This window comes from Sceloporus undulatus, chromosome 6 (genome assembly GCF_019175285.1).
Source record: "Sceloporus undulatus isolate JIND9_A2432 ecotype Alabama chromosome 6, SceUnd_v1.1, whole genome shotgun sequence".
Classification (NCBI taxonomy): domain Eukaryota; kingdom Metazoa; phylum Chordata; class Lepidosauria; order Squamata; family Phrynosomatidae; genus Sceloporus; species Sceloporus undulatus.
Genome location: NC_056527.1, coordinates 8,279,074 through 8,294,109, shown reverse-complemented (window position 1 = coordinate 8,294,109; position 15,036 = coordinate 8,279,074). Strand labels below are relative to the sequence as shown.

General features: G+C 41.8%; 1 protein-coding gene across 1 annotated transcript in view; it reads left to right on the top strand.

Moving 5' to 3' along the window:
* WDR48 (WD repeat domain 48) overlaps positions 1–14,643 on the top strand; it is a 35,969-nt gene extending 21,326 nt beyond the window's left edge. Inside the window, exons 11-19 of the mRNA XM_042475074.1 lie at positions 812–909; positions 2,264–2,371; positions 3,311–3,407; positions 4,132–4,227; positions 5,251–5,356; positions 7,167–7,254; positions 11,347–11,423; positions 11,534–11,726; positions 12,397–14,643. Of these exons, the coding sequence (XP_042331008.1) occupies positions 812–909; positions 2,264–2,371; positions 3,311–3,407; positions 4,132–4,227; positions 5,251–5,356; positions 7,167–7,254; positions 11,347–11,423; positions 11,534–11,726; positions 12,397–12,492 (959 nt within the window). The 3' untranslated portion in view covers positions 12,493–14,643. The remainder of the gene's footprint in view (positions 1–811; positions 910–2,263; positions 2,372–3,310; positions 3,408–4,131; positions 4,228–5,250; positions 5,357–7,166; positions 7,255–11,346; positions 11,424–11,533; positions 11,727–12,396) is intronic.
* Positions 14,644–15,036: the final 393 nt, after the last annotated feature.

The window sequence follows — 15,036 nt, the reverse complement described above, 5'->3', positions numbered from 1 at the left end:
GCGCCAAAAATGGCGGCGCCCAGAGCGGAGAAAAGCGGTGATGGGCGGCTGCCGCAGCGCGGCAACAAACAGCAGCCAGGGGGCCGGTGGGCAGGCCTGCCGCGGGCCAGCATCCGGCCCGCGGTCCAGAGGTTGCCAACCCCCGATCTATCATGTCTAGAGCCTAGTACAAAGTACATAGAAATAGGAGAACAGTGAGTACATGGAATTTGTTTACAGTGCCAGAAATGAATGTATCCCACAGTCCCTTTCTAAAGCTGCTTTCCATGGTTTTCCATGGGCTTTTCGTACGTCAGCAGTGGTAAGTATCTAAAGGGAGAGTCATCTTATTGCTGATAAACTTTTTAAAAACTGTTGAGAATCAGAAATAGGTTATGGATTTATAGTAAATCACCGCAAGAACTTATCTTATCGGTTCTTATCTGCCCTCTGCTCAGCTGTCATAGAAAGTCAGAGGCTCTTTTGTCTAAAACCAGTCAAGATGGAATACAGAGGTATAAGTCCCCTTCTCAAGCTTTGGCTGCTTTTGGTGAAACCCACCAGCAAGTTGTTAGCTGATTTTTTTCCCCACACACATAACTGAGAAAATCCTTGTTTATTTCCCCCCCCCCTTATTTTTTTTAAGAAACTGACTGGAGAATCTGAACTGTATAAAATTTATACATACTATACTGAGAGGTGCAAAATATTAATTTCTCCTGTTATATCTAAGACAGTGTTTTCCCCATACTTTGGTCTGTTACACATTGTTCCTATGTTAGATTTGCATGGATCGACTAAATCATATGTTATGCTTTCTTCTTCTTACTAGGGGGTGCTAGTATTATTCAGTGCCACATTCTCAATGACAAAAGACACATACTAACCAAAGACACAAACAACAATGTGGCATACTGGGATGTGTTAAAGGTAGGTGGAAGTGGTTGGTTAATATGTATGATTATGTTCTTTTATGTTAACTCATTCACCACACAAAGTAGTTTAGGGGTCTCCAGTGAGATGCCTGTGGGCATCAATATTCCTTGCACACTTCTTTAACACCTTCCAGGTGTTAAAATCTTCTGATTTTTTAGAACTTTAAAAATTAGTGGATGGTATGCTACAAAATAACTCACTGAACTTTAACCCTGTTCCTTTTCCCTGTGGTTCTATATGGGTCCCAGAAGCATTCTTAGAAAATAAAAAATAAAAATAATGCAATGTTTCTGTGCTTCTTTTGGAGGCATTCAGAAGTAAGAAAGGTAAGCTGTTCAGGAGAAGGGCTAAAAGCCTAGAGTTTGGGGAGCATCCTGATAGGCTAGAGAGGGTGGTATGTTTTATCCCAGGGTTAGAGAGGCAGCTTGCTGAGGGTAATGGCTGTTTTGTCTGTGCTGTCAGAGGGATAGATAGAAATTTTATCTCCATGTGTGTCTGAGGATCACCCATTTGCCTAATGTGAAATGGATCTTTTTCTTTGTGGAAGCAAATAAGCAGTTTGGCAATTTTAGCTCAGTGTCTAACTGTACCTTGTGCTCACATTTCTTGGTCATGATAAGCATTCCTTGTTGTTGTATGCTTTCAAGTTGTCCTAACCCCCTCTGAAGAAACTTTGCAAGAAAACCCTATGATAGGGTTGCCGTAAATTGGAAACGACTTGAAGGCACACACCAACATCAAGGCAAACATATCACGGGGTTTTCTTGACAAGATTTGTTCAGAAGTTTGCCATTGCCTTCTCTTGAGCCTGAGAGCATGTGACATGTCCAAGGTCACCCAGTGGGTTGCCATGGCTGAGCTGGGATTTGAACCTTGGTCTCCAGAGTTGTAGTCCAGGGCTTAAACCACTACATCATGTTGGATCACACATCATACTGTATTCTAAAGCCATCTTCAGAGTTCCCCTGCCAGATAAGGTGAGGTGGGTGATTAAAGAGAGAAGGCTTTAAACGTTAAGGTACCTATCCCCTTCAAACACTTCTGTTCACTTACAGTATATTTGTTTTACCACCAGGTGAAGACTTTTTTATTCTCCCAAATGTTTTAAGAGATGTTTTCAGTGCTTTTCAATCTTAGCACACTGCTATTTGGTTTTATTTTGGGCAGTTTAAATTCTGTATTTTAAAAAATATATTGTACATCAACATGAGAACATTTTTTGTTTAGAAGTCCACTAGTGCTTTAATTGAAGATAAAGCAAGCATGAAAGTGTTCAGGAGTGAATAGCATTTTACTTGGTATTTATGTACCGAGTAACCATTGTTTGCTTTGATTTCTTAATATACAGGCATGTAAAGTAGAAGACCTTGGGAAGGTGGACTTCGAAGAAGAAATTAAAAAAAGGTTTAAAATGGTCTATGTGCCAAATTGGTTTTCAGTAGACTTAAAAACTGGGGTAAGAGTTGCATTTTGACATTACATTATGTGTGTTTTTGAGCTTTGGTTGGATAGTGTTCTCTAGGTCTCTCTAAGGCTGCATCTGCATGGCAGAAGTAATCCAGCTTGACACCACTTTAACTGTCATGGCCCAGTGCTATGGAATTCTGGGAAATGTAGTTTTGTGAGACATTTAGCCTTCTCTGTCAGAGAGCTCTGGTGCCACAACAAACTAGTTTCCAAAATTCCATAGCATTGAGCTATGGAAGGTAAAGCACTGTCAAACTAGGTTGTTTCTGCCGTGTGGATGCAGCCTAAGTCATAATTGAGTAACGCATTTTCCACTTTGAAAAAATGGATTTAATAGTTGTCCAAGGAATGTTCATAGTTTGAGATATTTATATGACCCAACCATGATTGCAGCAAAAGTCATCACCTCTTTATAATTAAGATTGTGTAACCATATGCTGTCTTTCTGGTGGAAAAAATGAGGAAAATGCTGCTTTCTTAATTGCTGCAATAGAAAATGGATGGTGGTGGTAAATAAGGCTTGGGACATGTGGGCTGTAGGTTGTCTGTCCCTGTATTTGACAGCCAGTTATCAATTTTTACTATATGTACAAAGTTTCTAACTTTCTGTAATGTAAAAATTTGAACCTGGAATATGTTTTTTTCAAAACACATTATTGTCCTCATTGGGTAGTGTTTTGTATGCTGGTAATACACTTAGTAACTGTTCTGGCAGCCACAACTGTATGCATATCTTATTGTATGGCCTACTGAAACTAATACGCAAATGTTCGTGTAATGATGAGGTAACAGATATTTTTGCATGTAATCCCTTTGTAAATTAAAGGTGTCTTGTCAAAGCTTTGCATGCATTTGAATGCAAAGAAACAGGTTTTGCTCTTAATGCAATATTTATATTACATCCCTCCCAATGATCTTCTTTTGACAGATGTTGACAATTACTTTAGATGAGAGCGACTGCTTTGCAGCTTGGGTCTCAGCAAAAGATGCTGGGTTTAGTAGTCCAGATGGATCTGATCCAAAATGTGAGTGTGTTGTTACTTGATAAAAAGGTAGACCTTACATTATGTTATCCCAGGAAGTGGAAATACTAAACTTATGTAACTGATTTTTCTGTCAAGTACTTGTGGCAGAATTTTCTATATTCAGATTTAATTGACATGGCTTTTATTGTGTGATGGCTTGTGGGGTGGGTGTGGGCTAGAAGCTGGACCCTTCCTAGATTCAAATTCCTCAGCTTGTTTTGGTCCACCATTCTACACTATTCTTTGAGATACAATCTGTAAAATTGTAGCAAGGTCTTTTCTTTGCATAGATTGGAACTGATATCCTGACCTTGTAGTCAGTCCAGTTTGTAGTAGCTCAACTTCTATTTTGAACAAGTGCTCTTCAGCAAAGTTATCTTTTGATTAAGCTTGTTCAATCCAAAGAGCTACTTTCGATGCATACAAGGATCTGGGTATTTCTAGTGATTTTAACTATTTGAACGGCAGATTCCAATGCCTCATTGTAAATCTGTTTTTGAAAGTCCTCTCAGTTTCAAAAGTAGTTGATGTCATGCAGTTGAAAATGCTTTTCAAAAAACATACAGGCTGCTTGGCTGTGCCATGCTAGCAATTTGCTCTTTTGGTTCCCAGCCTAAAGGTTTATGGCTAATACTAATAACACCTTCAATAGAATTCTTTCCAAACTTAAAATGTATGTGAGCATCACCAATTTTTTTTTCTATTGTTGTATTAAAATGTGCAGTAAACCTCGGAGGGCTTTTACTGCAGGCTCTCTTAGAGTATTGGCCTAGAACACACATCAATCCCATGGATGAAGAAGAAAATGAAATGAACCATGGTAAGTATTTATCAGAGCAGTATGAGGATGTTAGATTTATTCTTCTATGTGTTTTGTGTTGGTTGATCATTTTGACAATATTTTGTTGCATATGTAATAACCTTTGGGTATATGGATGTGAGGAATCCTTTCCTGATCCTTACAGACATCTGATAATTTGGATGGGTGGTAGTTTGTGTTTTCATTAGGGGCTTAATATCATATCATTTTCAACAGCAGTTGGGGAGGAAGAGTTAAGCATCAAGGAGGTGGTCAGGACCAGGGCCATAGTGTGCATGAGGAGAAGTTACTCCTTCTGTCCTTCATTATTACCATGATAAAAAGCTTCTCATTGTGCTGTAAGTAGAAATAGGGGGAAAGGCTTCTGTGGGTGTTGAGGTTTTGTGTTGCAATTTGTAAGTGTGAGGAAAAAAAATTAACGGTAGTAGTGGGGTTAAATTGCCTTTCTTGTGTTGTGGTCCCTAACCAAAGTGAGAATGATTGGTTTTAATGAATGACGAACCCTTGATGTTGCTGCAAGTGATGCCTTCACTGCAAGGGTGGCAGCTGTCATAGGTTATGGAGCTACATTCCCCCCCCCCCCCACTGCAGAAAAGAATCAAGCTTGTGCCCCAAGGTGTCTTCTATGGGGCATTTTCACCATGCAGTCAGAGATCCCTAGGGCATTTTATGAACTTTTTAATTTTTTTAATAACAAGGTGCCCGAGTGAAATGATCTGGGGAAACAGCTGATAAAAATGATAAATGTTAAAAATGCTTCCGTGTCACCTAGAGGACATCTTGGGGCATTTGCTTTATCCCTTGAGAGCATTGGAGACCACAAAATGGCCCCATGGAGCTTATAGCTATCTTTGCCCACCCCTGATTTAATGTCATATATAGTGAGGCCCTGATGCTGCTGTTGAAATTATGTTAGATTGTCTATTCACTTGTTGTGATTAAAATGGAACATCTTTTGTCTTGAATTGGATTGTTCTGTGCTCTTTAACACTGGGTTGTGTTTGCCTTCCCTCCTTGTAACAGTGAATGGTGAGCATGAAAACAGGGTTCAGAAAGGAAATGGGTACTTCCAAGTGCCACCACACACGCCAGTTATTTTTGGTGAAGCTGGAGGACGCACATTATTTAGGTACATTTGAAAAAGAACACTGTTAAGGACCAGGGTGGGGGAACTGGCTAGCTTGTTCATGTTTTTGATGTAGATTGAGCGATTTTAAGGATAGCCACTGAATTTGCAGAGCTTAAAATCACTGGCAGGTATTTGGTTTTTATTGGTAGAGTAGCAAAGCAGCTAAGAAACTGATCTGTGGGGCTGGGAGACCTGTGGTTCAGATCTCACCTCTGCCATGAACATATTAAACAGGTTCAGCCCCCTACTATTCCTTCCAATATGAGGCCACAAACTGTTGTAAGGATTATTGGGAATATATAAATGGGGCACTCTGAACACTTAATAATAATATTTATTTATTTATTTATAGCCTGCCCAATCACAAGGAATCCGGGCGGGTTACAGCAATAAAAATATGTACATAGAGAATACAATAAAATAAGATAAAACATAAAATAAAAAATTCATGTTAAGTAATATTACCTTTAAACACTAGCAAGATGATTCACAAGGGTGCAGTCTGTTGTAAAATATCCATGGCACTCTATATATTATCAAGGAGAAAAGCATAACATTTTCCTGAAGTGTATACTGGCTCTCAGAAGAATTTTGATGGATTTACTAAAATGCTGCTCTCCTGCAACAGGAGGAAGAAGCCCTTAGCAAAGCCTTCTATAGTAAATCTCCCCAGTTTCTTCAATAGATCTAGAGCTGTGGTGCACAATTTGTAGCCCAAGAGGCCACATGAAGCCACCTAATGTCTGAAGCGTTTTCCCCATGGGTGCCCTGCTAATTTCCTAGAGAGGTCAATCTGGTGGCTGCTACAGTACATTTCCAACACCAGGCAAATACATTTTAAATGTGTACTTTAACACCTGATTTGTTTTTTAATTGATGTAATGCTACAGTTGTGTTCCTTTGTTCTGTTTTATATGCTGTGTTAAAGTGTACAAAACTTTGGCTAAATATTAGGGTTGGGACCCAACTTCCCCTCCCAGTTCATCATTAAATATTACTTTCTGACATGGCACAGGATATATTTCTGACACCACAAAAAAGATTACAAGCATTTTCTTGTTTGTAAAACTAGGAGGTCCCCTTAAGCCACTGGTCCCCAAACTGTGCCTTTTAAGAGGTTTTGGACTTCAGCTCCCAGAAGTCAGTCATGTTGGCCAATATTCTAGGAGCTGAAGTCCAAAATCCCTTAAAGAGCACAGTTTGGAGACCACTGCCTTAAGTTGTTATAAAATAAAACAATTGGTTTCAGTGTGAAGTTGAGGTGATACCTTTGTTGCCCTACCAAAATGCACAATATACATGTTGCAAGCTTTTGAGGCTTCACTGGCTTCTTTATCAGGCAAGGTGTTACAAACGAAACGGGAGAAAAAAATTGAGGATGTTAGTGATAGGCCTGCATTTTGCTGTTTCTCTTCTTATTTAAGATGGTATGGAGGGGCATATCATTCAGGCTGCACCTCCTCCTTCTGGCCATGTGGCAACTGGGAGATTCTCAAAGTCCAGGAAATTTAACATCCATTTGCAACACAACAAAGACACATCCTTTGCAATCCAGTATGTCTCCATCCTTCATAAAGTCACAGGCCCCTTGGCTGATGAAGAAGCCAGTGAAGTTTCAAAAGCTTGCAACATGTATATTGTGCATTTTGGTTGGCCAATAAAGGTAATGCTGTTTGGTGGATTTTTTATTAGATTTGTTACATGGCCACCAACACAACTACCCCTGGAAGTATTGAAAGACTTGAAAAGTACTCAATGATTATTTTCTTAATCTATGACACTTCACATCTCAAAACTCTTTTCTGCTTAGGTTGCTGTGTCGGGATTCTGGTGGGGAAACTGAATCCATGCTCCTTAATGAAACTGTGCCACAATGGGTAATTGACATCACTGTGGATGTAAGTGTCTTCCTCTGCTGAGAACACAAGAGAGTTTAGAGCAGTTTTCTTGTTTTAATTTAATTTATTGTTTTAAATTTTAAATGTCCTACATTTTCTTAATTTAATATGAACAGTTTTTGTTATTATTTGCCACAGTCTGAAAAAAATTAAAATCTAATTTGGATTCCAGTTGTTGCACTTATATATAATGTTGCATGAGTGTTACTGAAATATTCTCATTGTTTTGTGAATTACCTGGTAGTTTATTTTTTGTAAAAGAAAGAATAACATTATAAAATATAATAATAATAATAATAAAGTTTTTATTTGTACCCCGCTCCTTCCCAAGATCAGGGCGGCTTACAGCAAATAGTTAAAAACAGAATAAATACAGTACAGATCAAACAACCAATTACAATTTAAAAAACCAGGCTAAAATGCCCCATTAGCCCAACCTCTTGGCCACGAAAGAGGAGGGAGGCCCACAGGATTTTTAGTCGGGGAATGCCTGTTGGAACAGGAAGGTTTTCAGGTCCTTCCTGAATTGGGCCAGGGTGGTAGTCGAGCGGAGCTCAGTGGGCAGCGTATTCCAAAGGGCTGGGGCAGCCGTGGAAAATGTCCTCCGTGAGGTGGAGGATAATCTAGCCCCAGGGACCTTCAGTAATTGCTGCCCAGACGTTCTGAGGGTGCGAGGCAGAATGTACGGGGAGAGGCAGTCCTTTAGGTATCCTGGACCCAAGCCATTTAGGGCTTTATAGGTAATCACCAACACCTTATATTGAGCCCGGAAGCGGATGGGCAGCCAATGGAGATCTTTCAATACCGGTGTTATGTGGCTGGTCCTAGAAACGCCAGTGACCAGCCGGGCTGCCATGTTCTGCACCATTTGCAGCTTCCGAGTTTGGTATAAGGGTTGCCCCATGTAGAGTACATTGCAGAAGTCCAATCTCGAGGTTACCAGAGCATGTACAACAGTTTTTAGGTCCCTCTGGGCCAGGTATGGATGCAGCTGGCGAATAAGCCGAAGCTGATAACAGGTGCTCTTGACCGTCGCATTCACCTGAGCAGTCAGGTGAAGCGACGAGTCAAGAGGCACCCCCAGACTGCGCACGGAGTCCTTCACAGGGAGCGTGACCCCGTTCAGGACAGGTGGAACCACCGCCATTCCTGGACCAGGAGAACCTATCACTAGTACCTCCGTTTTCTCTGGATTCAACTTGAGTCGGTTTTCCCTCATCCAGCCCATTACTGACTCTAGACAGGCCACGAGAGAAGAGACCCCATCCCCGGTCACTGCATCAGTCGGAGACATAGAGAAAATGATTTGGGTGTCATCAGCGTACTGATAACCCCACGCCCCATGTCTCCGGATGATCTCTCCCAGCGGTTTCATGTAAATGTTAAATAGCATGGGAGACAGAATGGCTCCTTGAGGGACCCCAGTTTTAAGGGCCCGCTCGTCGGAGCACACGTCTCCCAGCTGCACCATCTGGGACCTCCCAGAGAGGTAGGACCGGAACCACTGAAGTGCAGTGCCCCCGATTCCCACCTCTGCCAGGTGCCCCAGAAGGATACCATGGTCTATGGTATCGAAAGCCGCTGAGATGTCCAAGAGCACCAACAGGGACACGCTTCCCCTGTCGATGCCCAGACGGAGATCATCGACCAAGGCGACCATGGCCGTCTCAACCCCGTGACCCGCCCGGAAGCCAGTTTGAAATGGGTCCAGATAATCAGTTTCATCCAAGACCATCTGAAGCTGGATCGCAACCGCCCTCTCGATCACCTTCCTCAAGAATGGCAGCAGCGAAACTGGCCGATAATTATTGTGTACCAGGGGGTCGAGGGAGGGCTTTTTTAGTATCGGTTTTACAATGGCCAATTTAAGTTCCAATGGAAATTGCCCTTCCCTCAAAGATGTATTAATAATCCGGTGCAACAATAATGTTGCCGCCGGCCCCCCCTGGGCCGCTAGCCACGAGGGACAGGGATCGAGAGAGCAGGTTGTTTTCCGGACACTTCCGACGATCTTGTCCACGTCCTCGGTACTCACCGACTCAAACCGATCCAGTTTAATGGAGTCCACGGAGGCTCCGGATACCTCTACTCTAGGTTCTGCTCTAATGTCAGCATTAAGACCTTCGCTTATACGAGAGGTTTTATCCGCGAAAAAGTCATTAAATTGGTCACAGCAGGCCTTAGAAGGTTCAAGGATCTGGTTCAGGGCGGGAGGGAGCTGAGTTAGCTCCCTGACCACCCTGAACAACTCTGCTGGACGTGACTCTGCGGACGCGATACGAGCACCATAGAACGAATTCTTTGCTGCTCGTATCGCCTCTCCGTAGTCCTTTAACAATTGGGCTAGGAGAGCCTTGTCATCTAAGCAAAGGTGTTTCTGCCAACAGTACTCCAGCCGTCGCAGTTCCCGCTTCCTCGCCCGGAGATCTTCCGTATACCAGGGCTTACACTTGGAAGCAGGCCTGAGAGGGCGCTTGGGAGCGATGCTGTGTATAGCCCTAGACAAACCGGTATTCCAAATACCGGTAAGGGCATCAACAGAGTCGCCGTCGCTACCAACCATGAACCCCTCTAAGGCTTCCTGGAACCTTTTGGGTTCCATCAGCCTTCGAGGGTGGACCATCCTAACAGGTCCACCACCCCCGGGGGGGATCTGGGTAGCGACCTTGATTTTCACCTCTACCAGGAAATGATCTGTCCATGACAGGGGGGAAATATTAATTATTTCCGCCCACGGATTTTCCGCATCCGAACAGAAGACCAAATCGAGAGTATTACCCGCACAATGCGTAGGACCCTGTATCAGCTGGGACAGGCCCATGGCCGCCATGGTCTCCATGAATTCCCGAGCCGCACCGGGTGGAACATAGCTGGCCGTGAGGGAGATGTTGAAGTCACCCAGGACAAGAAGCCTGGGCGTCTCCAACATCAGTTCAGCGACCAGCTGTGTCAGCTCGTTAAGGGAGTCCGCTAATGCACGGGGTGGCCGATACACAAGCAGAATCCCTAGACTGTCCCTAGCCTTTAGGGTCAGGTAAATACACTCAATATAGGACGTCTGTCGGATGTGGTTCCTGGTGAGGGACACGGTGTTCCTATGTATCAAGGCCACACACACCCCCGCCCACCTAACCTGCACTGGTCCTTCACCGAGAACCCGGCAGGCAGGGCCTGGGCCCACACAGCGTCTCCTTCAGGCCCAAGCCAGGTCTCGGTAATGCAAGCCAGATCACATTTTTGATCCTCCAACATATCGTGGAGGATGTGGGTCTTGTTGTTTACTGATCTGGCATTGCACAGGAGCAGCGACAGGGATTGTGGCACGGCTGGAGCGACCCTCAGGTTCCTAAGGTTGGGATAGGGACAGGAAGGAGGGATAGATATGATGCATCGATCTCTCCTTCCCCTGGAACGCAAGTCCCTTCTCCCACCGCCATATCTCCCCCTGCCCCACACTACCTCAATAGGAGCTCCGCTCGTGATGGTGTTATCCCTTCCTTCCCCGGCCCAGGCATGAGAACAATTGCATACATACATCATCTGTTTGACCTCCCAAATAGCTTCCTAATACTAGAACCCCAATGCTCCCAATCAAGTGGCTAGAAAAGCTTGGAAGATCTTCAGTTACTGCTGTGAATTTAGCGCAAGGAGCTATATTGGGAAACTTGAAATGTCCTGATGTGTTCATTTGGGCCTTATTGGATTCCATATCAATACAGCATACTTGTAGTTCTTTTTTTCTTACTTCTGCCTGTGGCGTGTGAGTGTGTTTGTTTTACAGCTTGGGTATATTATGGTTTATGTTTTTAACTGTTTTTAAAAATAGTTTTGTATCTTGTTTTTAACTTGTGCTTTTTTAATCTCTTGTAAGACACCTTGAGTCTCAAACTTGGGGGAAATGGGAGGAGGATTATTCTGTCTGATTAGCGCAGCATGAATTCGTTTGCTAGCTAAAATCAAACTGGAAAATGTCTTGAAAAATGTTGGAGAAATGCATACAGTTTAGGTGTATGTATAGATCGAAATGTATTTGTTACAAGATGATAGGTGAAATATAATGGTTTTTCTTAATTCTGTTTGTTTCTTTTATAGAAAAATATGCCAAAATTCAACAAGATTCCCTTCTACCTCCAACCTCATTCATCTTCGGGAGCAAAAACATTAAAGAAGTAAGTGTAAACAGAGAGCAATAGCACCTTTGGTTTACAGGAACATAGAAACACAAATCTGAGCCAGCTAAGCCTTCTTCTCTTAAATTTGCTCTTTTTCCCCAACATAGGGACCGATTATCAGCCAGTGACATGTTGCAAGTCAGGAAGGTGATGGAGCATGTCTATGAAAAGATAATAAACCTGGACAATGAATCACAGACAACTAGCTCTTCCAATAATGAAAAAGCTGGGGAACAAGAAAAAGAAGAGGATATTGCAGTTCTAGCAGAGGAGAAAATTGAACTCTTATGTCAGGACCAGGTATTCTCATCGACCTTGCCATTAGTTGGGAGGGCCCACAGGATACCTACATATGCCATTCTGAGTTCCTCAAAAGGAGAACAAGATTTGTGGATAATGTGGAGAAAGGCCTTCTTCATCAGACAAAATTTCCAGAAATCTTGAAGCCATGCGGAAAAGTGTCCCAGCAGAACTCAAATTTGGGTGGAATAGAGTATATATTTTGTCTCCTACATTTTGAGAATTTGAAAATGTATCCAAACAAAAATAACATTTTTCCCCGTCAGTAACTGCTTTGTTTCTCAGCAGTTGAGATTATTTATTGCTTCAGGATGAAAATGACACTTACCTTATCATAAGGGACATGCCATAATTTCCTTTGCAAAGTCCAACAGTCTGATGCTAGCAATCCTTTTTTAATCTTCTAGTGTAATAGGTTTGGCCTGGCCATAATTTGACCTCCCATTGTCCTGCATATTGAAAGACCTTAGTCTTCCTTGAACAAAGTCTTAGGAGTAAAGGATGTGTTCCTTGAGATAGGGGCAGGTGGATGTTTTCTTTTTTGCAGAGCAAGAAGGGGGCATCTTACATATACTGGGATACATTAGGAATGCATTTGTAAATTGTTGGTGCATTTGACAAGAAATCAGAACTTAGATGTGACCTTGACAAAAACTTTGTTTTGTGGCAGGTTTTGGATCCAAATATGGACCTTCGAACTGTCAAGCACTTCATATGGAAGAGTGGTGGTGACTTGACTCTCCACTACCGTCAGAAATCAACGTGAGCCAAGTATTGGACCCAACTGGTTATTAACTTACTTGAGCTTCCTGTACTGGTTCCAGCTGTAGTGCTCTAGAAGCCCACTGAAACCCTAAGATAGATCTGACACTTCTAATGCCTCAGTGCGGACAGAGTCTACTTGAATTGAAGTGACTAATAAATCTGTAATATAGACAAATCTGTTATGACCTAAACTAAAGTCTGTCCTTATCAAGGTACAAGTGAGAGTGATGTGAGAAGCCCTTGAGTGATTCCTGGTGTGAGGTGTACAGAGACCAGATGATCCAGTGCAGATGTCTGTGAGGTTCCTATTTCAGTTTTTTATTTCCAAGATTTGTCATAGATTCATCTGCTGAAGCTTGGTATGGAAACACTTTCTCAGCCCTGCTGATAACTTGTTCACAGTGTAAAAAACTGCATGTGCTGTACTTTGTTAATACATTCCACGTAGTAAATTTTGGCCACTTCTCAAGACAAATCTACTTTAAAAGAGGAAAGAACTGTTGTATAATTGAGTAGAACAGAGCCCTTAATGTAAGCTGAAGGGGTTAACTTCCTTAGGCTTGTTTATGATTGTCTTTCAGCTGTGATCTTGTAAGAAACCATTTTTGGTACTTGGAGTAAAAAAAATCAGTAGATTGTATGATTACAGGGTCAGTACAATGGTGCAGTGCATCATGATGAAATATTTCAACTAACTAGAATTTTTAAAGTGTAACTTCTGTTGTCCATTCTTTCTCTTAAGATGACACACTGGTCATAATTCCAAGTAACTGTGATCTCTGTTTGACAGTTTCACAAACTAGAAACTTTGCAGTGAATACTGTAGTCATGATAACATAAAGGATTTGCAGGTTTTCCTCCAGTGGTTTTTTATATGCATTTTTTGGATATTTTTGTTTTAGTACATTGTGTACAGCTTGGCTTTTCTTTTTCACTGTTTCTAAAAACATTTTACAGCTTTTACATATTTTCATTACTGTCTTACTGTAGCATCTAACTTATTATAGCAGGGAGGGAGGCAACACTTCAGTGTCTGGGCAAGAAAAGCTGTCTTTGATTTAAAGTTTTAACTGGAACAACATCCTGATGGTAAAATGGTTCTTATTTGAAACAGAAGCACAAGTGCCTTTTCATGAGGCAGTAAAGTAAAACTAGAGTGTGCTTCCTCTCTCTCAAAAATTGAACATTCTCCCCTTCGTTTATAGTGACTGTCAGACGCAAAAATATGGCCAACATGACATAAGGAGGACAGATGAAGTATTAACTCAAAATGCTGGCTTTGCAACATGGGAGTTGCTTCAGTAACTTGTCTAATCAAGTACCGTAGGGGCAGGCAGCTGATCTGGGCAACTGACCTAGCAGTTGGCAGTGCCAGTGTGTCCAGAAACAAGAACAGTGCCAACCACATCAGAGAAAAATATCCGAAAGTGTTGTAAAAGCCTAATTTATTCTCATTCATAATAGCCTTCTGGGTATTTCAACTTAGGGTTTTTAAAGGGGATTTTTTTCCCACTGAGTGTGGTAGAGGAATATAGTAAGCAACACCTTTTGGATAAGTTTCTTTGGGGGGGGGGGGGCTGGCTTCACGTAATGAGGAACTGTATAGAACTTTGTTATACATATTCCCAGTTGTCAAAGTGACTACCATGTTGCAAATGTAATATTTGGATTTGACCCTAAATCTTTTACCCATCTGTGCTCTAGATGACATGTCACTGCTTACTGGTTCAGACTGAAGATCGCATATACCTTTTCCTTCAGTATTACCAATTTTGTAAATCCTGTTTGTGTGTACAGACATATAGTTTGCCACAATCTGTGCTACACAGCACATTTAGTGATGTGGGTAAATTCATTGGTTAAACTGAAGTGTAAATTGTTCCGAAATGTATTTCTTAATAGACACCCCCCCCCCAAATTCTGGCTTTTGTGCTCTCCTTCATATCTTCACTGAAAACTCATTTAATTCTCCCTGTTACCTTCCTTTTCTTTTTGTTTTCTTTTCAAATCAGCCAAGATTCCAACTCTTTTTTTCCCTACAGTCCAAGTAATGTCATTTCAGGAAAGATTGACAGAGGGCCTGCAATGCCAAAAGGACAAACATGTATTTCACAGTTGTATAGAAATAAAGAAAAAACTTTAGGTAACATTTCTAAGTAGATCTGGTCTTTTTCTTTTTAAAGAAAAGAAATAATCTTAAGATTTGGTCAGAAAATTTAAGAAGTCGAACAGCAACATACTGCAAAGCATCTTAAATATGGTTTGGCAAGAAAAGTTGGCGATTCTAATACATGACTATGGCAAAACTTGACTACATTTATACCTTATGGATGTGTGTATAGGCCATGCTGCAGTGTTTGCTTTGCATATAAAGTTTTTCTATTGTGTATGGCTTTACTTAGTCCAGGGATGATAAACACTAATTCTAATCAGCCCTAATTTTCAGAGGCAAAGGTGATTCATGCTGGGAGTTGCAGTCCAGCATGGAAAAATCTGTAAGTTACCCAGTCATGATTGCTGCTCTCACCCGCCGCCCCAAACAGTC